At 29.3% G+C, this 24,086-nt stretch overlaps 3 protein-coding genes across 3 annotated transcripts; 2 read left to right on the top strand and 1 right to left on the bottom strand.

The window, feature by feature from the left end:
- The first annotated feature begins 14,325 nt into the window (after nucleotides 1-14,325).
- J3458_003723 (uncharacterized protein) lies at nucleotides 14,326-15,291 on the top strand. The gene has a single exon (XM_007817973.2). It carries the CDS (start codon nucleotides 14,380-14,382, stop codon nucleotides 15,076-15,078), a length of 699 nt encoding a protein of 232 aa, XP_007816164.1. The 5' UTR covers nucleotides 14,326-14,379; the 3' UTR covers nucleotides 15,079-15,291.
- Nucleotides 15,292-15,309: 18 nt separating this feature from the next.
- Nucleotides 15,310-16,305, bottom strand: J3458_003722 (uncharacterized protein; the record flags this gene model as incomplete). Its single annotated transcript, XM_007817972.2, has 1 exon — nucleotides 15,310-16,305. The coding sequence occupies one exon, from the start codon at nucleotides 16,303-16,305 to the stop codon at nucleotides 15,310-15,312; it is 996 nt and encodes a 331-aa protein (XP_007816163.2).
- Nucleotides 16,306-19,540: 3,235 nt separating this feature from the next.
- Nucleotides 19,541-21,158, top strand: J3458_003721 (uncharacterized protein; the record flags this gene model as incomplete). Its single annotated transcript, XM_066117923.1, has 3 exons — nucleotides 19,541-19,644; nucleotides 19,700-20,725; nucleotides 20,788-21,158. The coding sequence occupies 3 exons, from the start codon at nucleotides 19,541-19,543 to the stop codon at nucleotides 21,125-21,127; spliced, it is 1,470 nt and encodes a 489-aa protein (XP_065977716.1). The 3' UTR covers nucleotides 21,128-21,158.
- Between the last annotated feature and the right edge of the window lie 2,928 nt (nucleotides 21,159-24,086).

Genomic DNA, 24,086 nt, shown 5'->3' with positions numbered 1-24,086 from the left:
GTATGATATATCTCTTTTCCGTTGCTGTGAGCTTCTCTGGACGCCCTTTTCGTGGCTTTGGGGCAAGTGTGCGGCTTTCAATCCATTTCTTCTTTGTGGCCCTAACTGTTAAAGGCGTCGTGTTAAACTCGCGCGTGACAGCCTTAATAGCTTTGCCGGCCTCTAGCTTAGCTATTATTGCAGCTTTAGCTTCCGTACTAAATTGATAGCCTTTTTAACGATTAGCGCATAATTTAACGCTAAAACCGCGTATTTCTGACATCTTTTACGATAATTGTGGCTGTTTAAAAATGATGTTGTTGTTTGACGCGTTTTGTGGTGTTGTGGGGTTGTGGGCCGGGGGGCGCAGACTTTTGGCCACCTACTATAGTAATTATAGTTTATTTTTTACCTATTAACGCGTAATTATAATTATAACGTTTAGTAAAGAGTTCTTAGTAGTTTTAGTATTATTATAACGTATATAAGATAAAGTATTAGTATTAAGGTATTTTTAACCCTTTTTATAAGCTATTTTTACTTAATTTCTTTATTATTTTAGGTATAATTACTAGTTAATTAAGCGGTATTTACCTTTAAGCTTACTTAATTTAATTAATTAAAAGGTATTATAAATTACTATATAATCTATTATTACCTTAATTATAGCGTGATTTAAGTAATACTTAAGCTTTTATAAGACTTAAATAAGTGCTATAATCTTTAATTTTATAAATTTATAGTTTTATTTTATTAAGGTTAAGGCTTTAAATAAAAAAAGTATAGGTTTTAGCTTTTTATTAGCTTAAACTTAATATTAAGTTACGTTAAAACCGAATTTTTTATTATTATTTACATGTAACTTAAAGAGCTTAATTTAATTTAAATAAGCTAGCTTAATTATCTTAGCTAACTTAACTTTAAGTTTTATTTAAGCTTTAATTACTTATTTTTATAAGACTTATTATTTTTAATTATTAAAGGTATTAATTAAAGGAAGTATAATCTTTATAATATACTTATCTTATTATAGGTTTTTTAAAAGTGCTTTATAAAAACCTATAGCTTTAATTTATTATAATAATTCTATAATAGCTAAAAAGTAATTAATAAATTATTAATAGTATTCTATTAAACCTAGGTTATATTTTAATTCCTTTAAATTTATAGGTATAATTAAAGCTTATATTATAATTATCTTTTCTTTTATTATATTTAATTTAAGTTTAAAAACGTAGTATTTTAAGGCTTAAAAGCTAAATTAAGTAAAGTAATACTTATATAAGAATAGTATATAACTTAATTTATTAAGTATTATTAAGGTTAGGTTTAAGTATTTAATATACTCTTTAATTATTTAAGAGAAAATAATAATATTATTAATATAAATAAAAATAAATTTCTATAAGTATTAATAAAATAGATATTTTATATAATATTAAAAGAAGGTTAAGCTAATAGTTAATTTTATTATATTAACTATTAATTATTTATACTTATAATATAATATAATAAACGCTATCTTTTATTTATTTAATTTTATAATAAGCTATTAAAAAAATTCTTTTATAAGATTTAAAGTAAAGAAAACTATATTACCTTATAAGAATAATAAAATATTATTTTACTTAAATAATAGATAAGCGTTTATAATTAATTTAGTATTAATATAGCGTATATTAATTATAATACGTAGCTTTTTATCTCTTTAAATAATAAAAGTTAAAGAAGCTATTAAATAAGATTCTTCTAGTAATACGTCTTTTATAACGCTTACTTTTTTAAGGGGATTAAGAATATTATTTATTACTTTATAATTATAGCGTAATATTATATTTTGTGTAGGGAAAAACCACACACAAGATATCGGTTAAAATATCGGTCAAAATATCAGTTAAAATATTAGTTAAAATATCAGTCAAAAATATCAGTGAACATAACAGCCGCAAGGGCCAGAAGGTTGAGGTTCTATTTTTCTAGGAAGGCTCTAAAAAGCTAGTTATATAATTGTGTGGCACGTGACATGTCACGTGACACGGCACGTGACTAGAGGCCACGTTGCTAGCTAAATCGAGCTGTAATGTACGGTTAAATTCCTCGCTACGATGTGCGGCCGAATTCCTCCACACAATATATAAGCGTTAATTTAAGTTAAATAAATTCGCGTTTAATTATAAAGGTATTAGTATATAAATTTTATTATTAAACTATTTTAAATTAGGTTTAAATAGCTTTTAATATTTACGTAAAACTTTATATACTTATTCTTAATATTTTAGGCCTTAATTATTAAAGATATTAGCCGCTTAAAAGTTAACTATTAAGTTAAATATAGAAACGCTAAAAGGGTACTTATTATTCTAGTAAAGGTTTAAGAGCTTCTTCTTTAAATAATTATCTTCTAATAAATCTATTAAAGAGATATATAAGAAGACTTTTATTATAAAAGTCTATTAACTATTAATAATATAAGTTAAAGTAATTAAACTAATAACTTAGCCTTTTTTAATCTTAATTAAAGCTTTACTTAAGTTAAAGATTTATAAGTGGTATTTTTATTTAATAATAATAATATAAGGTAAATTAACGTAATTAAAACTAATATAATTATTAAAAACTAAAAGGGTTATAATATAATTATTAAGATAAACGAGTATAGCTTTCTTTATTTTTACCTTAATATTAATACTATAATCTTCCAATATAATTATTAATATAATAGCTTAAATCTTAATAAAATAAAATAAGTAAGCTTTAAGATAATTTCTTTTTAAGGAAAATATAAGAATAAATTAATTATTAATTAAAATAAGGTAATTATTATTTATTTTTTAACTTTATTTAATATATAATTAATTTCTTAATAAGAAAGAGAGATTAAAAAGAATTTTATAAGATAATTTATTTATAATATAAGCTAAGATAACGTAAGTTAAATTATTTTTATTTAAAGTTTAAAAACTTAAATTTAAGTTAATTACTTATATAATATAAATAAGTTATTTATTAATACTATTAATAGGGAAAGATATAATATTTAATAAGCGGGTTTTAAAATAATAATTAACGATAAAACGTTAATTAATTAATATAATTAATATAATAGTATTAAATATAACTTTATATAAGTAATTAATAGGTGTAAAAGCTACTTTATAAAGTTATAAGTATAAATATATTAAGCTTTAAATATTATTAATTATAAAAGTATATATAATTAATAAGTAAGTATAATTTAAAATAAGAATTAATAATAAATTATTAATATTAGATTTATTAAAAGCTATAATAGCGCTATTAATAGTTAAGGTTTTTATAATTTAAAGCGTATTATTCTTTATTAATAACTATTAGAATCTTTTAGCTAGTTCTTTAAGAAGTTTAATAAGTTAAATTTCTTATTAAAGCTTTAATTATTTTTATTAAGTATTTTAGCTTTATTTAAGTTAATTTAATAATCTTTAAAGTTTATAAAGAAAATAAAAGCTTAAATAAGATAAGACAAGCCTTCTTTATTAAAGATCTTTTTATATTAATTTAATAAAATAATAATAGGCTAATATTAATTATTATTTTATTTTTAATAAGTATTATAATAATTATTATATTTATTAAAGCGTAAAGGTTTATATTAATAAACGTTACGTTTACCTTTTATAACTTTATTTTAATTCTAGTATAAAGAGTATTATATTACTTTAAAATAATTAAAATTAGTATTATAATAATTAATATTAATATAAGGGTTTCTTAATAAAAAAGCGTAATTCCTTTAATTAAAAGATTAATCTTAATTTATAATAGGCTTATCTTATTTATTATATAAGTTATAATTATAATAAAAGCTTTAACGCTTATTATTCTATTATTTAAAGTTTACGTGTAATTATATATCCTTTAAATTTTAAAAAGACTTTTATAGGTTTTATACTTTCTTTTAAGTATTATTTTAATCTTATAAGGCTACCTATTATTAAGTTAATAATTAAGCTTTAATAACGCTTAATATAAGATAATTTTATAAGACGTTTATTAGTTTTATTAAAGAAGAGTTTACGTTAAGTATTATATAATAAGTAATAAAATCTTTATTAAAACTATTAGCTTTTATATATAAGACTATCTTTTAATTAATATAAAATTAAAGAAAAAGAGTATTTTTAATAGTAAATAAGTACTTTAAAGCGTTTACTTATATAATAATTATATTATAATTCTTACGAAAACGCTAAGATAATTCCTATTTTTATAAATTAAAGTTATATATTAAACGCGTTTTAAACTTAAAATTAAGGGAAATAAACTATTAATAATTATTAAAGGTAAAAGTAAAAAGTAATTCTAGTATAATATTATTTAAGATAACCTAAGTGTTATAGCTATTTACTAGCTAGTTTAATTAATTAATATAAGCTAAAATAAGAGTTACTTTAAAGTTATAAGAGAGAAAATTTACCTTAAAGATACGTGTAAATTATTTATTTAAGTAAGTATTTTAATAAGAAAATAGGTAATATAAGTAGTTCTTAAAAGGTATATAACGTAAAATTAAATTACTATTATATTATAAGATAAGGTAAGTAAAGATAAAGTTATAAGGCTATCTTTTAAGTATTTAATTACTTTATTTTAAAGGTTAATAAGAAGAAAGTATAAGAGTTTTTAATTTATTCTTATAATTATAGTTTAATTTACCCTTAAAACGTATAATAATCTTAGTTATATTAAATATTAATAATAAAATACTATTTTTATTCTTAAGTAATTAATAAAGAATATATACGTTAATAAAATAACGTTTCTTAAAGAGTATTATATATTTAATTATATAAGTAAGTTTAATTATATTATTAATAACATAAGCTTAAAAAAGAGTATATTATTTAAAATTTATCTTATTCTTAGTAAGGTAAAGAAGAGTAGTATTATATACGTATTATACTCGCGTATAAAGTTTAATTTACTATTAGAAAGAGCCTTAAAGAGAAGAAAATTTAAAGAGTTTTAAAAAGTATATAGGTTTCTTTATTAAAAAATTAACGTTAATAGATTAATATTATTTACTTAAAGCTTTTAAAAGAGTTTTATTATTAATTAAATTAATTATTCTTTTTAATAATAAGGTAAAAGTAAGTAATAAAAAGCTATTTAAGAGTATTAAGTTATTTAATAATAGAATAAAAGAAGCTAATTAAAAGCTTAAAGTAAGAGTTTATTAAGTTTAAATTTACTTTTATAATAAGTTATTAATATAATAAATATTCGCTTTTTTTATAATTAAACGTAATTTTATTATATTTATTAAAGTGTAAAATTCTTTAAATTTTATAAGAGAATCTAATAGATTACTTTTAATAGAAATATCTTTTAATATATTTAAGAGAGAGATTATAATATTTTATAATTAAAGAAAGTATTTTTAAGTAAATGTCTTAAATAAAGTAAAGGCTTAAGTTAATTTTTTAGGTATACTTAATAAAGAGAAGTTATTACTATAGAATTATTATTTAAAGAATAAAGTAAGAAAAGAACTATAACTTTAATTTAATATTTACGTTAACTTAAATATAAAAGTAAACTTATTAATAGCTTATTTTTAGTGTATATAATATAATTAAAGTAAAATTAAATAAAATAAATTAATAATAAATTACGTTATTAATTTATATTAAAGAGTAATAATAATATAAAGGTCTTTTAATTAAGTAACTTTATTTAAGAATAAGATTTACTTAGCTTTATTTATAATTTTAAAGGGTAATATATCTTTATTTCTTAGCTTACTTAAGTAATTAAAAAATTTCTTAATTTAAAAAATAATTAAAGCTTTAAGGTCTTAAATTATAAGGTATTAATAATATAAGTATTAAGAAGAATTTTCTTAATAATTTAAAGGTTATAAATAAAATTAGCTTAATTTAAGAATAAAATTTAATGGATTTTAATAGAGTTAATAATATTTTTTTCTTTAAAATTAAAAGGCCTTATTATTACGAACGATACTATATAAGACACGGGACGGGATTATATTAGCTAGGACAAGCACAACCTATAGGTATAAGAAGAAGATAAGAGCACGTAACTAGCTACGTAACCTAAAAAGTAATTAAAGAGGTTAATATTTAAATATATTAATTAAGAAGAATTAAATTAACTAAACCTTAAGCTAGTTAATTAAGGTTTAAAGGGACTAATAGTTAAGTTAATTAATCTAAAATTATAATAAAGAGATAAATAAGTACTTAAGAAAAAGGTATTTCTATAATTAAATAGTTTAAATCTCATTAATTAATTTAAGTAATAATCTTACTATTAAGAGTTATACTTTTAATAGCTTTATTATAATATTACTTAAAAGCTACTTTATAGCATTTAACTTAACTTACTTTTTAAGAAATAAACCTATTATATCTTAAAATTTAAGCTATTATTACATTTTAATTAATTTTATTTAATAAGTTACCTTAAAACTTTAAGTAATAATAACTTTTAAGATATTTACTTTAAGCGAAAAGACTATTAACCTTAAGAAGATAATAAAGTACCTTTATAATAAAATTATTAAGCTTAAGAAGTAAAGTTAATAGCTTTTTAATTAATAAAATAATCTCTATAAAAAACTTAAGGTATAAGAAGAGAAACTTATAGTAGTTTAAAATCTTACACTTATATTCTCTATTAATAATAATAATATATTAAAATTTCTTAAGCTTAAATTATACGATAATTATAAGGGTAATATAAGAAACTTTCTTATATAAGCTTAAGCTTACTTATAAGTTAATAAAAAAATCTATATAATACTTAAGTTATAGATTCTTTATATTAGTAATCTCTTAACTAAAAAAGTAATAGAATAATAAGAGTTAACTCTTTATATATATCTTAAATATAACGTTAAAGCTTAAGTAAAAGTTATTTATATTTTCTTTAATTATAAAACCTTTAAAGAATAACTTCTTATTACATTTAAAAACCCTAATAAGTATAAAAAAGCTATATAATAGCTTACTTAACTTAAGTAAACTAGATTTATAGCTTATTATACTAGGGAATTTAAATGTATTATAGTAAAACTTAATTAAAATATTAAACCTAAAATAAAAGTCTTCTATTAAGAACTTAAAGAAGAAGTAAAGAATAATATTTATTAAGAAAATTATTTTAAGTTATTTAATAACTTTATTAAAATAATTATTAAGGTAAATAATCGTTTATATAAGTAATATTACGAAAAAAGTTATAGGAAATTTAAATTATATACTAGGTTTAATAAACCTAATAGTAATAAGCTACGCTAAATATTAATAATATATAAATACTACGTTAAACCTATAGAACTTAACGCTATAAATAAGAAAAGAGAAAAAACTTATTATAATTATAATAAGACTAAATACTTTATAAATAAATATAAAGCCTTAAAGAAGCTATAAAAGCTAATTTTTAAAGGTAAAAAGCTTTATACTATAAACTAAAAAGACTTACTTATATAAAATCTTAATATAATAAGTAATAAAGAAAGCCTTACGTTAATAAATAATATTAATTTAAATAAAAATTAAAAATTTAAAACCTAATTAATACCTAATAACTTTTAGAAATATTAAATACTTTTATTAAAAAGTAAATCTTTACTAGAATAAATTTAAGAAGAAGAGAATTATTTAATTAAGAAAGATAAACCTAAAATTAAATATAAACTCCTTAATTAAACCTTCTATTATAATAATAATTACTATATATACCTTAATGGTAAGTAAGATAATAGATAGTTTTTATAAGAATAAAAGAAAAGAAAAATAACCCTTATAATATAACTAAAATTATAATAAATTAATTTAAAGATATTAAATAGAAAGTTATATTATATTAAGAATAACGTATATACTACCTAAACTATAATCTTATAATATAAGAAGAAAGGGAACTATATAACTATAAGTAACTTACTTAGCTTAAGTTTAATTAATATAAATAGTAAATTAAGTAGTTATTAAGAAAGCTTTAATAATACGTTAAAGAATAATTACTAATAATAGCGCTTAAAAATACACGCTAAATAATAAGAGAAGAGAAATAATAAATTAAGAAATAATAGCTATTATTATAATTAAAACCAATTTTTTAACGGAGATTTAATAGGTCTTTATATACTATAAATATTAATAGTATAATATACCTTATAATTAATATAATTATAATAAAATAAGAGATTTAGGTAATAATTAATAGTAGAGTATAAGGAAATTTTATCTTATTAAATCTTATTAATAGATTATAATTACCTTAAATACTTAAAGATAAGCTTTATTAACTTATAATTATAAAAGAAATTATAGTAAAGTATAGCTAAGAAGTAGTTAATATAAAAGTAACGTAACTTCTTATTAATATATAAGGTATAAAACACTAAGTTATATTAAATATTATAATAATCTTAAAATATAATATTATATTAAAGATACCCTAATTATAAGTAAGTAACTTATAAGTTAATTAAAGAACTAGCTAACTTTAATAGAATTTACTAGAATATAATTATAAAGCTAAGAGTAGCCTATAAAGAGTACCTTATTTAAACTATAATAAACCTCTAGAAATATATGTAATTACTAGAGAGCTAAAAGCTAAGATAATAAAGATTTTTAAGAAATACTTAAAGTATAGTAAGCTATTTAATAAAGAGCTAAAAATAAAACTATTAGAGTATTTACGCTAAGACTATAAAATTAAACTTTAGTTTAATATTAAATTAACGTTTAATAAAATTTATTCTTAAAACCTTAAGTAAAATAAGGCGCTTAAAAAGTATTTAAAGAATATACTATAAAAGAGATATATATAATTATTAGAGTCTCTAGTAGAATATTTAATTCTATAAATATTAAAAAAAAACGGGAAATTATAATTATATATTAATTACTAACACTTAAATAAGATTATAATTAAGAATTAATACCTATTACTACTTATAATAGAAATTAAAGATAAAGTTAAAAAAGCTAAATAGTTTATTATACTTAACTTAAAAGAAGCTTATAACCTTATATAAATAAAAGAAGGCTATAAGTAAATAATAGTATTCTAAACTAGTAAAGAATACTATAAGTATTTAATAATACCTTTTAAATTTATTAACGTATTAGTAATCTTTTAAAGAATAATTAATATAATCTTAGAAAAATAATTAAGAGTATTTATAGTTATATACCTTAATAATATTCTTATTTATTTAAATACTCTTAAGAAATATAAATAATATATATATAAGATATTATAAACTTTATAAAATAATAAACTTTTAATTAAAGCCTTAAAATACTAGTTCTATTAAAATACTATATACTTTTTAGGGTATATACTTATATATAAAGAAATATAAATAAGCTTAAATAAGATTAAAACTATTAAGAAATAACTTATATTAAAGAATTTAAAGAAAGTTAAAGAATTTATAGTATTTATAAACTTTTACTATAAATTCTTAAGCGAATATAAAGATATCTTATAACCTTTTATAAATCTAATAAAAAAAGAAGTTAGCTTTTAATAAAATAAACTAAAAGCTATAGTATTTTAAAAGATAAAAGATTTAATTATATTAAAACCTATATTAAAAGCACTTAATTAAAATAAACCTTATAAGCTTAAAATAAACGCCTTAAACTTTATATTAAGCGAATAGCTTAAATAATAAGATAATTAAGAAAGATTATATTTAATTATATTCTTCTTAAAGAAACTTTATAAACTTAAACTTAATTATAGAATTTATAATAAAGAACTTATAGCTATTATTAAGTGCTTTAAAGAATAAAGATATTATCTTATAAAAGTAAAGTATTAAATTAAGGTTTATATTAACTATAAGAATCTTATATTATTCTTAATTATAAAGAATTTAAATAAATAATAGATTAAATAGTATAAAACCCTTATAAATTATAACTTTAAGATTATATACTATAAAGAATTTAAAAATAAAATAGTTAATACGCTTAATTAAAGAGAGAATTTAAAATTAAATAAGTAAGTAAGTAATATACCCTTATTACGCGCTATTAAAGATAAAAATCTTATATTAAGCACTTAAAAAGTTAATATAACCTAGTAAGTTAAGCTAAATAAAATATAAATACAATAAATTATATTATATATTAAGAATAATAATTACTTAAATAATTAAAAAACGAAAACGCATTTATTTAAGAAAAGTAAGATCTTCTTATATAATAAATAATAGTATATTTCTAATATACTTTAAGAATAGCTTATTAAAGAAATATATAAGCACTTATTATATAAATACTAGGGTATAAAGAAGATAATTAGTAAATTATAAAGATTATATAACTTTTTAAAAACTAAAAAAATAGTATAAGAAGTTATTAAGAAATGTAACACGTATAATAAGGTAAAGGTAGTATAATACGCACTATATAGTAAACTATAACTAATACTACTACTTAAAAGAGTATAGTAAACTATTATAATAGACTTTATTATTAAACTATTAAAGTTAAAAGAACCTATAATAAGAGTAGCTTATAATAGTATTTTAGTTATTATAAATAAACTTATAAAATACGCCTATTATACTCTATATAAGAAATTAAGTAATACTAAGAACTTAACGTATATATTCTTTAAAATAATTATCGTATAATATAAATTACTAATAAAGCTTATATTAAATCGCGATAAATTATTTACCTTAAACTTTTAAAAATACCTTATAAAAACTATAAAAATTAAATAAAGCTTATTAATAGTATTTTACTTATAATTAAATAAATAAATAAAAATCTTAAACTAAATACTTAAATAATATTTATAAAGCTATATTAACTACTAATAAAATAATTAAGTAAAATAGCTACTACTAGTATAATAAGCTTATAATAGCTTTAAGATTAATAATATAAAGATATTATTATTTAAAGTAAATTACGGATTTAACCCTATTATTAAGACACATATAATATAAAATATAAACGCGCTAGTAGCTATAACGTATATAGTAATTATAATAGAAATATAAAAACACTTATAATAGAAATAAATATTTTTATAAAACTAAATAAAATATTACGCGAATAAAAAGAGATTATTAGCGCTAATTCTAAAGAAGAGATATAAAGTATATCTTATTTATAAAAATATTAAAACTAAGTAACCTAATAATAAACTTAACTAAAAGAAAATTAAGTTATTTCTTATTAAACGAAAAATCTTAAATATTAACTATAAATTATTATTATTAAATAAAATAAGAATTTACCCTATATTTTATATATTATTATTAGAGAAAGTATTAAATAAATCTATAATTACTATAAATATTATAATAAAAGATACTAATAAATATAATATTAAATAAATACTTAAAGCATAGGAAAATATAAAAAATTATTATTACCTTATTAAATAAAAAGAATATTTAAACTTTAAAAACACTTAAAAATTAGCTAAAAATCTTATAAATTACTTAACGTTACTTAAATAATTTTATTTCTAAGAAACGTATTTTAATTAATCTTTTAAGTATTATTTAATAACTTAATATTAAATTTAGCATTTAAAAAATAAACTAAAATAAGATTTAAATCCTTAAAAGAAGTAAAAAGAACCCTTATAGTCTTTTAAAGTTATTTTACTTTCTTACGTTTTATACGTTTTAACTCTTTAATATTATTAATATTACGCGTAATTACACGTATTATTTTCTTAAATTATAGTTTCTTTTATTTTCATAAATATAAGACCTTTTAATTCTTAGTTAAAGTATACTTCTTAGCTTCTTTAAGCTCTCTTTTAAGCTTATAATATTAATTCGTAATACTGTAAAGCTATTAAGGGATTACCCTTATAATATTATAATTCTCTTACTTATTTACTATACACTTTATATAATAACTTAAATTAAAAATAAAGGCTTTATATTAAGAAAATCTTATATAAGCGTAATAAGTATAAGCCTTTATAAGAGATAAAAATAAATTATTAATTATTATAAAAAGAAGATTATTCTAATAAAGGGAAAAAGTAAATAAAGCTTTAAACTATTATTTTAAGATATAATTAATTAATATAATAGTATATAATAATAAAAGAAAGAAAATGTATAACACTTAAGCTAGCCTATTTTAATAGCCTTAAGAATAAAACTAACGAAAAAGAGGTATAATATTATAAATAATACTATATAAAATACGAGACGAAATTATATTAGCTAAAATAAGTATAACCTATAGGTATAAGAAAAAAGTAAGAGCATGTAATTAGCTATATAACCTAAGAAGTAATTAAAGAGGTTAATATTTAAATATATTAACTAAAAAGAATTAAATTAACTAAACTTTAAGCTAATTAATTAAGGTTTAAAGGGATTAATAATTAAGCTAATTAATTTAAAACTATAATAAAGAGATAAACAAGTACTTAAGGAGAAGGTATTCCTATAATTAAATAATTTAAATCTCTATTAATTAATTTAAGTAATAATTTTACTATTAAGAGTTATACTCTTAATAGCTTTATTATAATACTACTTAAAAGCTACTCTATAGCATTTAACCTAACTTACTTTCTAAGAAATAGACCTACTATGCCTTAGAAGTTAGAACCTAAGCTACCGTTACACTTATAACGCTAAAATTTTAATATTTTAATTAAGAGAGTAAATAAGTATAATTACTACTATATAAGAGCTTATAAAAGGGAGCTATAATAAGGTTATAAGAGCTTATAATATAATTAATAAGTTATATTATAAGAGAGCTAAAAGAAGTAAAGAAGTTAATTATATATTAAAGGAAAAGAGCTAGCTTAAGAGTGCTAGCGTAATAATAGTAATATAGTGCCTTACACGTGATTATATAGGCCCTATACTAATAGTGCCTTACACGTAATTATGTGGGCTCTAATATACGGGTTAAACTGTAAAGTGAATTACTTGTTAATATCCTAACTATATACGAAATTAAGGTTATTTAATAGTTAAATATCAAAAGTAATTCCATTTAAAGCACTATATTCTGTTAGCTAGCTAGCCTGTAAATAAAGACTTGAAGGTATAATGTTTAAATACATTACTAGATAATTATTACCCGTATTCTTATACACTTGGGATACTAATGATAGCCTCCCGCGACCCTTGATGCTGCCCGGGGTAGGCATCTCGCATCTCGGCATCTCGGCATCTCTAGTCTAGTCGAGATGAGTTTACGCCCGGCCAAGAGTTGACCTATTCCGACTTTGGAAAAAGATTGACTCTACCAGACTTTTAAACCGTATAAGGCTAGTGGGGGCCCCGCTTCTCCGTACGACCGTAAGGCACTGGGCGGCAGTTGTAGTTGCAGGCCTGAATGATACATGAGATCAAGGAATTGTTATTTCGCTGTGCTTTGAGTGGATGTTAACATCAGAGAGCAGTTCTTTGTGAGCGTCATTATAGTCTAGGGGATTTCTACCATCGACGGTAGTCTCCCAAACAATGCGTGGAAATTACTACGGATATCGCAAGGGATATGGAGGTGAATTTATATATATACATATAAAATACGTGACGTGGCCACGCCCTTTTTTCGGGTTTTTATCGTGCAATAGCACATTATGCGCATAGCATTCTGTGGAGCCGGGTGCCCCTTGGGAAATTTGTAGCGGTTTAGTACGCGGACAAATGAAGAAGAAAAAGTTGTCATCTTGATCGACGTCACATCTCGCAGACGTTGCACATAAACAAGTCGATTACTACCATTCATGCTTCGTACAGCTTATCAAAGATACTGCAATAGGTTTAATCAAATGTCAAGTAGAGGCGCTAGTAAGACACCACGTATTAGCCTGTTTGCCTAGACCTGATTCTCACGACACGCCGTTTCTACATGATTGAATCCATGTAGCTACGGAACTGAGGCCTCTTTTATAGTTGATTGACGATGTGATATGGGTGGAAGGCTAGCTAGCTAACTGACTAGTATATATTGAGGCTTAAAAACCTGTATAGCCTAATCTATGATTCGTGTGCAAAGCCTGACCGCCAGTCGCATCTGGATCCTGTAGTTCCTGTCTCTGGAAAGCATCCACTACTTGAGCACATCATTTTACCACGCCAACTGTGACTGTTTGATGCGTCATCTTGTTGCCGAACCATCTGTCAAGATCGGTGGACGTAGTGAACACAAGTTGGAACAGAAAAGGACCGTCCAGAACAAGATCGCCAAGTCGGGCCTCTTGCTCACATGTTGCAACACGTGCCTCGTTTATGTCACCTCGCGTCCTAAATGGGCGGTGACTCCACCCCCCACGGGGAGATTTTTCAAATCTTGAATCTTGATACCTCTGAGACCAACCTCCTGCAATAAAAGTACCCTTTCAGACAAGAGTTGACGCGCCATGGACACTGCATGCACCAGCTGCAAGAAATCGCCTCCCGAGGTCAGTCTCAAGCGCTGTGCAAAATGTTCCACAACCCCCTACTGCTCCAAGGACTGTCAAAAGGCAGACTGGAAGTCCCATAAGAAGACTTGTGGTAGACGGGCCAATCTATCGCCCCCGAAAGGATTGGAACGAGGTGTCGCCTGCCCATTTACTCGCCTCGATAATGGCACCTGGCTCCATGACCGACCGGAGAAGGATGTCTACAGACTGCTCATCGATGCTTACCGCTTACACGTCGCGGACATGTACAATCTCGAAGGCGAGGTCGACGACGACAGCCTCTACAGCGGCGCATCCGATGGACTGCGCGGCTTCCAGCGCTTCCTGGGGCGCGTCGCGTCGCGTCCCGGTCTGCTACCACCGTGGTGGGATGCTTCCAAGAAGAGGGACTGCGAGGCATTTGGCATGACTCCGGAGCAGGGGAACGCCCGGGCATACCTGGCATGCGCGGTGGAAAAGAGCGACATAACTGAAAAGTACGGCGACCCCCAATTCCCCATGCAGCTCCGCATGCTTGCCGAGGCAGTGTATGGTCGAGCTCCGGGCGGCTCAGACGGGACGGCAATGAGGAAGTTGATGGTCGCAATGGAACAGGGTCAATCAGGGGACGTACACACCACCCATATGGACGTGTCAGGCATGTCCGGTCGCTAGTGAGGCATAGCTTTTGTCTTCAACATTCAAGCGAGACGAACCCCATATGAACGACGTAGCGAGAGACTTTTAATTTCTGAAATAAAAAGAGTGAAAAGCATATGAAGACCAATGTAGAATACTACTATCATTGCTATTGCCTCATAGGGAAATGGCACATGTGAACGAGCGACTTCACCATACAGGATTCATACGTCTCCGTAACCCTGAAACGCTATTTGCAAGACGATTCTAATGCTCATGGGTACCAATTTCATTGTCCACTGTAGTAGGGCAGCAAACCTTTGCCCTTACTTCATCAACCTCTCCAATGCCTAGATCCGAGAGCTTGTATCTCGACGCACCAAAGTGGTACATCACGTAGCCATTAATAAGCTGGTCAATATTTCTCCACGTCTGCGGGCTAGTAGAAAGTGTTTTTCGAATATTTTGGACGCAGGTAATCAGGGCTAAATGTGTTGACCATATCGACTGCAGTGGTGTACTGTTGCTAGCGCGCGAGTGATTGTATATGTAATTCAGACGCTCATCCGAGACTATCGATTCTTTATAAAACGATAAAAGGTCGTTGCCAAGATTTAAATACCGAGCTATATCCGGAATCGCTACAATGTAGACATGCAAAAATGCGTCCTCTAGATACAGGACTTCAGGAAAGGCGAAGAAGGCATACACTTCTGCTACTCCTGTCTTTAGCCGCAGATAGTAAGGAAAGTCTGGCGAACTCGACGAAGGACGTAGTGTTCCGCCGTATTTTCTCTCAAAAGCACATATGCTTATGAATTCCGCAGTTGACTTTGCTATCATGTCACAAGCAAAGGGTCCGTAAATGCCACGCAAGACATCTATGAAATCCACCATGGCCTGCAAGAGCTGGTTAGGCTGCGGCTGCCTGTTGAACAATCGTAGCTGAAAGCTTTCGAGATCGTCTGTATATTCTTTGCTAGTGTCTTCTATAGCAATTGCTAGCGAAGTATATATCGCAATCGCCTCTTGGACATTGGGCGGTGTAAAGGAATATGTGCTTGTCGCTATCCAGGCGCTCGCGTGGATAATCGGCATTATACGCTCGACGAAATCAGTTGAAAAGTTGAGGGTGCGGAAGTGCCGTACAACAGCTTTTTCTATAGACGGGTCGTACACGCAAGACAATGTCTGGTATGAAATCCCGCGAAGATAGCGCCGCAGGATGTCCGCGTACTGGCGCTTAAAGGTGTCTGTATCCATTTTCAGAAGGTAGTTTCTGGTCGTTGCAAAGATGTAAGTGATGGTGACCGAGAAAGGAGAGAATTTGGGGTCGTGAGTAATACGCACAAACTTGAGGCAAGGCAAGTCTGTTACACGGAAAAGGCCCAACAGATCGTGAAGCCCAACAAAGGGGCTTCACCGATAAAGGACTTATTGGTTACACAGCTGGAACACGTGCCCGGGCAAGAGCTCTTGGCCCGGGCGTTCCTTTCATGTTTATGTAGAGGTCACTTTTTTCTTCCCTCCTTGAGGCAACTTAGGACCTTTGATGTTCTACGAGATTATTATTGAATTGAGCCCCCTTTGCTCCAAGCCCTCATAACGAGCCCTTGTCGCAAAGTGTGCATGAAAAGTGGAGGAATACTCTACAAAGCAAACTGAAGGGCGGTGTTTCGTTTACAGGGAGCTTCACCTGACGTTGGCAATAACAAAAGAAAAATATTTAGGTGTTTGGTAGGGCCAGAGACAGAAGATAAAGTCAAGTGGGCACACTAATGAGCTGGATATCGGGGATATTTAGCTAAGGGCCAATATTGCTGGATCCTTTTGCCCCATTGCTCAACATTAAATCCGATAATCTCCGGGGTAGTGTTACACATACAATGTCCAGAAAATGACGTGGTCACGCCTAGGGATTTTATGTGCTATACCCCTCTATATGCTGTGCCACACTACGTCGAGTAGGAGTCGGCGAAGCGTAGAGCCTTTATCTTTACAGGAATATGGGGAGAAGATGCCAATAGTCCGGTCTATAATGCAAGAGGGAGTAGAGGGCAGTAAAAGTAACCTTTGTGTTCCGGAAATGAACCTCATGCTATGGTGCCAGGTTACGCTGGCGCACTAGCCGAGAGTCACATTCGCTACAATACAAAATCGCAAAGAGAAGAAATATATACAATAGTATGACTAGCTAAATAGCTAGTTAAAAATACTTGTTGACCACGTGATTGGTAGTAAAAAGTTCTCTTAATTAGAGGACCGACATAACTTGCCGTATATTAAAGATGTCGTGAAAGGAGCATTCCGATCGTTACTAATGGTGCTAATAGGACTTACACATGTATATTGAAAGACAGTGTGTGTAACGGCTGCTTACCTCGCAAGGAGCGTTATTGTTTCTCCCGGTATAATGGTTCTTGTATAATCCTCGAATATTAAGGAGTCCCGCATGCAACAGGCAAGTTGAACCTCGATGTGAGCCAGACCCCAAGCTTTTTATTAGGTACATAAGTAGAGTGTGCTTTAGTCGATACAGAATAGATACTCATACGCTCTCACTTACTGCACGGACGCTAGTGTCGTTGGGTGCTCGCGAGGCCATTAATGAATGGAACTTGGAGATGCAGCCAAAACTCCAAATCACTCTTAGGATAACTAGCAATGCTATAGACTTTCCATGCCATATTGTACAAGGATTCGAAAGAAAAGCCTGGATGACAAGAATCCACAGGAACACGGTAACTAGTACCTACTACATAAGAATAACAAAGTGTGTAGCTAGCTTGAGGTTATATGGACAAGGGTATAGAGGCGCTGCGTCATGCAGTGGTTTGTGTGCTCTTCAAATGACCTCATTACAGCAACTATTCAGCAAAAAAAGAGATAGCCAGAGTAGTATCATATTGCTAATCCTCTGAGGCTCGTAGAGGCCAGTCGACAAGATGGCTTCACCCCGTACAGCACTGGACTCCTGATAAAATGCAGCTAAGGGTCAAACGGCGATGCGATGGATAGCGTTACTGGCTCTGTGTTAGTCCCTTCCAACTGAAACTGGCTAAAGTTTCGTAGATGACAACTCGCAATTCAAATTCCCCCCCTTGAATTGTTACCAAGCTCCAACTGTTGTGGCTCGTTGCACTAGCCTTGGGGATTATGTTGCAAAACCACTCCAAGACGCACAGTAGCAACGCGGTATCACTATGAATGGAAAGTCGTGGCCGCAGAGAAGTCTTATATTGAAAGGGATAATATAATGTATCTTATGCTAGGTAGGTCTCCAGTACGGAAAAATACAGGTTATATAGTAACATTCTATCTAAGATGAATAACTAGTTATCTATATGGAGAATACTGGGATAACACACAACCATTATAGTAATTCGGGTGGAGACTATAATTTGGGCAGATTTGCACAGAGATATGGTTATAAGATGACTCCTGCCAAAGTCACATTCGACGCTGGGGAGTGCCCATTGCATATGGCCTTTTGCCTAACCGACAGACATTCTCATACAGGTGGCCACGTGGGAAAGTCAATAGCCGGAGTGGCGTGCAGTGCCTCCAAAATCTATCCCACAACGACGGTTGGTTTGTGGTGCGTTCAACGACCTGTTACCGGATGCTCAGCAGCCATGTGAGGAGAAGCAGTCTGCACAGAAGTGCCGTCTCAGATAGAGAAGTCGGTCAGCCCGCTAGCCCGTCATCTCTATGCTAAGCCCTGTATCTTGGCTCTACCCACCAATGATCACGAGGTTGCATGAGCTCTAGCTTAAAAATATAGTTAAAAATGGCGCAACAGCCCATCTTCTAGAAGCCCAGAACAGTCTCGGATCCTAACAGCTTCCTTCTTTGTGATGGGCCGAGGAAGCGTCATAACATAATTGGTTCACCTTTTCCCGGCGCACATATATTGGGCCTTGACATGCGCCACAAATTTCGCTCACCGTGTCAGTGTACCGGATTCAACATGTCTGTCTCAGACCCCGACAACAACACAGTCAGTCACCTTCCCAACCCAACACGGCCGACCTTCCTTTTCTCCTCACCGCATCGTGGGATGAATCACCATCCCAACAGGGGCAAGTTCCCACAAAAAAAAAAGTCGCGTAATACCGGACCGCCGTGGCGCCAAGTGAGCAGTGCGAGAATAAAGACAGCCCTGTTCGTTGAAAGGGGGGGAAGCTCTGATGAGTTCCCCGCATAGTAGCCGAAATAGGCAGTTGCAATTGAAGCTTAAACCGTCTGGTGCGTCAATGCTTTATAAGTCGGAGGGGGCTGGGGCCTTGGCAGTGACAACCAACCACGAACCACGTTGGACTTGGACTCGTGTTGCATTTACTGCCGTTTGGAAAAAGGAAAGGAAAGAAGAAGTACTTAATACGTGGACGAGATTCTGTGCTTGCTGAGGGCTTCCTCCCCCAAGCTTCACCTGTCGTGGCCGCTCCCGTGACAAGGTTTGCCCACATATTCAGTTTGCTGCACCTCTTCTTGCGACATGAAGCCGTTGAATGCCTGGCTCTACGCCGGCCTGTTGAGTGCGACCGCCGCGACCGAGCTTCTCACCCCGGACAAGGTGGAAGCCGGGATTCAAAAGGACCGGTTAGTCGACTCTTCCCCAGGATTCGCGGTATCCCCGTCCTCCTAACTCGTACAGGTTGGAAAATGTCCTGTGGAACTTGAACAAAATCGGCAACGACAATGGTGGAAACAGAGCGTTTGGCACAAGTGGCTACAAGGCGTCGGTGGACTTTGTCCTCGAACGCGTGGTCAAGCGCTTTGGCAAACACCTCGACACATACGTCCAGCCCTTTGAGCATCTCTTTCACCAAGTGAAGAGGATCCAAGTCAAGGGCCCCGACGGGACCCAAGTGTACGTCGTTTCTCTCCAGTACAACCCCGCCACTCCTCTTCCCGGTGGCATCACTGGCGAGCTCGTCCACGTGCCCTACGAGGCGGACCGCGGCAGCGGGTGTTTTGAGGATCAGTGGCAGAACATTGATGCCAAGGGAAAGGTTGCTCTGCTGAAGCGAGGAGGCTGTACGTTTGCCGACATGACGCTCCTGGCAAAGGCAGCCGGAGCCAAGGCCGTCATCTTCTACAACCAAACGCCCGGCAAGAACTACAGCACCGCCACGCTGCAGGCGAAAAACGTCGGCAAGCTGATTCCTTCTGGGCTCGTTTCCCTAGAGGACGGTGAAGCCTGGGCTGGACGTGTGGCAGCGGGCGAGAAGCCCAGCGTCACCCTGGTAGTGGATGCCGTCTCCGAAGTCCGCGAGACGTGGAACATCATTTCGGAGACGAAAGCCGGCGACAAGAACAACGTCGTCATGCTTGGCGCGCACTTGGACAGCGTTCTCCCGGGGCCCGGGGTAAACGACGACGGCAGCGGAACCGCCGCCTTGCTGGAGATTATAGAGCAGTTGATTCGATATCATGGCATCAAAAACACGGTTCGGGTCGCGTGGTGGGGAGCAGAGGAGAGCGGCTTGATCGGATCGTTATACTACGGTTCGAACCTCACCGAGGCGGAAGCTGACCGGGTCAAATTCTACTTCAACTACGACATGATTGGGTCTCCCCATCCCGAGTTCGTCGTTTACGCAAATGACGAAAGACACAAATTTGGCGGAGCACCGTTGTTTGACTATCTGCAGGCTCACGGCAAGCCAGCCAAGTATGGGTATGTGACAACATTCACGAATGGCCGCAAAAGCAAAGAAGCTAACACTTGGGGGAAAAAAGCAAATTCGGTTCTTCGTCTGACTATGTCGCCTTTCTCAACCTGGGAATTCCATCGTCTGGAATTTTCACCGGTGCCTCGCCCACAACTGACCCGTGCTACCACCAGGCTTGCGACACCGTCAACAACATCAATTGGGAGGCCCTGACTGTTAACACCAAAGCCGCTGCCAGAGTTGCAGCCCAGTTCGCGCTGAGCCTGGAGGGGGTTCCGCCCAGGAACAAGACCACGATTAACCCAAGAAGCAGACGGGGTGTCAGGAGAGCGTTTGACGACTGGGCTGATACCGTGGACGTGGTTGAGAAGACGCACAACTGCGGCCCGGGCGATAACCTGTATTAGTTTTGGTGGCGATGAGTGACGGACGCATAAGGGGCGGAGTTTGTGGCTGAGAAGAAAGTCAATAAAAGTATTTATTCATTGACTGCCTGAGTGGCATATGGTGGGCTGAGGGCGTGGGTGTTGTTCATCTTGAGGTCTCTGGCGAAATGGACAAGTTGGTATTTTGCCTTGTGAATAGATCTAATGGGACGAATTTTCAAAGATTGCTTCTGGAAAGTGTCTCTCAGACGAACGTGAAAGAAGGCTGGTCCCGCATGGCGAATAGTGACGATGTCAGCCGCTGGTTAATTTCAGGGCAGTCTGAAACTTGAGTATAATATGTGTCAATGTATAAGTCATCTAGTTCATAGACTGCGTAATCTAACAAGGCAACGTAAGGCCTCGTCATCTGGGAAAGTCGACTAGACTAGCTAGCTGAAAACCTTCAGTTGGTGCCTTTTCAACTAAAAGGCGGCCTTGGATTTTTCATCTATAAAAAAGGCCTTAATTCCCTTGAACTCTCAGATAATAGATTCAATCAAGGGCCAAGTCCACTGTTCAATGCGACCCCTAGCTACAAAAATCGTGAAGATATGGTGCCAAGTTGTTTTCATAGCAAGAGTCAATTCTCAACAAGGATTTAGCCTCTTCACCCATTTAACTATGAAATACCTCCCACAAATCGCTTTCTTGGCCTTAAAGCGTCTATATACGTCAGACATGGAGAGAAGAAATATCACGTTGACAGCTATGAAAGCAGATTAAATAGTGGAATTATCCTTGGGATTAAAGCTATCTAGGTACGAAAAATAGGCTCTTATTTATAGATATTAAGGTCATTTAATAGGTTACCTAAAAAGTAATTAATTTAAGGGGTTTTACGGTATTTAGCTATTAAAGGTTCGGCTTTAATAGAGTAGTAGCGCAAGCCTTCTTTTAAGGCTTTTTATACAATTAAAAAGCAGCTATTTAAGGCGTTTTAGGGCTTATTAGGGTCCCTAATAAATAGCAGCCTTTTTTTATTAAAAGAGGCCTTTAGCGTTAATATACCCCTATAAATTAAGTTAATAGCTAACTATTAAAGCTATTAATAGCTATTAGGGTAAGCTAAATTACTTAATTTAAGCTCTTTTAATAATACTAATAATATAAATAAGCTTTAATTACTTAATAAAGCGATTAAATTATTAACCTATTAAGATCTTTATTAATTTATTAGCTAAATTATTAGCGCTTTAAACGAATTTAATATTAAAGGTCTCTTATTAATAGGCTTATTAAATCTACCTATTATAAATATTAATATAATAAAGGGTAATTTTAAGCCTTAAAAGATTACTATTAATAAGCTAAATCGTTTATAAGTTATTATATTATATTGTAGGCTTTAAATAATCTAGCTAAAGGACTAAGGTTTAGCTATTAGAAAAGCTTAAATATTATAATAGTCTCTTTAATTATATATGTAAAAGCTAATAATTCCGCTTTAATAAATAATATTATAACTGTATTTTACTTGCTAGCTATTTAATTAATAGGTCTATTAAATAGTTGAATTATTAAGCCTTATAATAACTTTTAGGTTTATTAGTCGTTTATAAAGGCGGTATTAAAAGCTATTTAAAGCTTTAAGTTATTAGGATTTTCATTGAATTTAATTACTAGGTATCGCGTTAAATATAAGTACTTAATAACTTAATTAGTAACTTATTAGTAGGTTTTTAACGAATTAAAGAGGAATTTAGCTAGCTTAATTATTAGTTTAGCTATATTAGGTCTTTTAATAACCGCGATATAATTAATAGAGCCGATTATCTACTAATATTAATAAATTTAATTAATAGTTATAATACCTAAATTAGGTTTTAATTAATTTCTAGATATTAGACTTTCTTTAAAGTTATCTCTTTTAGGGATATTAAATTTTATAGCTAGTTTTTTAATATAAAAATTCTAATATAATTAAAGCTTATAAGTAGCTCTATCTTAAAGGACCTAAATACCTAGAAACTATTATAGCTTACTAAGGTTCTTTATATTATAGGCAGAGCATTAACAAAAAAACTACACTACATGTAGTTTTTTAGTGTAGTTTTTAGTGTAGTGTAGTTTTTGTAGTTTTAGTGTAGTTTAACTACACTATAACTATATTTATAGTGTAATGTGTAATTATAAGGGCTTTAAAAGTAGACTTATAAGCTTGCAAAAATAACTGAAAAATAGTATAATTTTAGCTTATTATAATGCTATAAAAATATCCTTTATAAGTTAATTAACAAGTAAGATATTAAAGTTTAAAGAACTCTAAAAATAAAGATATTAACTTAATTTATTTTAAGTATTTAATAAGAAATAAATGCTTTTTAAATGTTATTTATATATATATAATATATGTAATTAATATAAAAATTTAAAATATATTTTTTTTTACTTTAATTATATGTAAATAATATTTTAAAATATTTTTAATTTTTATTTATATTTTATTTAATTAAAACAAATCTATAGAAATAGGTAATAAGTATTTTTATATTTTATATAAGTTATCTTAATAGCTTATTAATATAAAACGTATAACTTTATTTAATATATATTTAATAAAATTTATATAAATTATTTTATATATAATTATATATGTTTTTTAATTTAATTAATATATATTATTAATATTAAAGTAAAATTATATATATTATTAATTTATATATTATAAAGTATTTTATAAGCTTAAATGTATATTTAATATAGTTAATCCCATATATATAAAGATTAATATAAATATTAAAAACTTTATTCTTAAGTTTTTTTTATTTTATATATTAAAACTATTATTACTTTATGAAAAAAAGGAGTTTAAAAATAAGAGTAGTATTATTTTAAAGCTTATAATCTTAGCTATTTAAAAGTATTAACCCCACTTAATTTTCACCTATTAATTATAAAGATAATAGCCGCGGTATTTAATAGGGTAAGTTAATTAGGG

The sequence above is a fragment of the Metarhizium acridum genome (genome assembly GCF_019434415.1).
Source record: "Metarhizium acridum strain ARSEF 324 chromosome Unknown scaffold_13, whole genome shotgun sequence".
Taxonomy (NCBI): domain Eukaryota; kingdom Fungi; phylum Ascomycota; class Sordariomycetes; order Hypocreales; family Clavicipitaceae; genus Metarhizium; species Metarhizium acridum.
The sequence above is the reverse complement of the archived record's forward strand: the minus strand, read 5'-3'. Positions and strand labels throughout refer to the sequence as shown.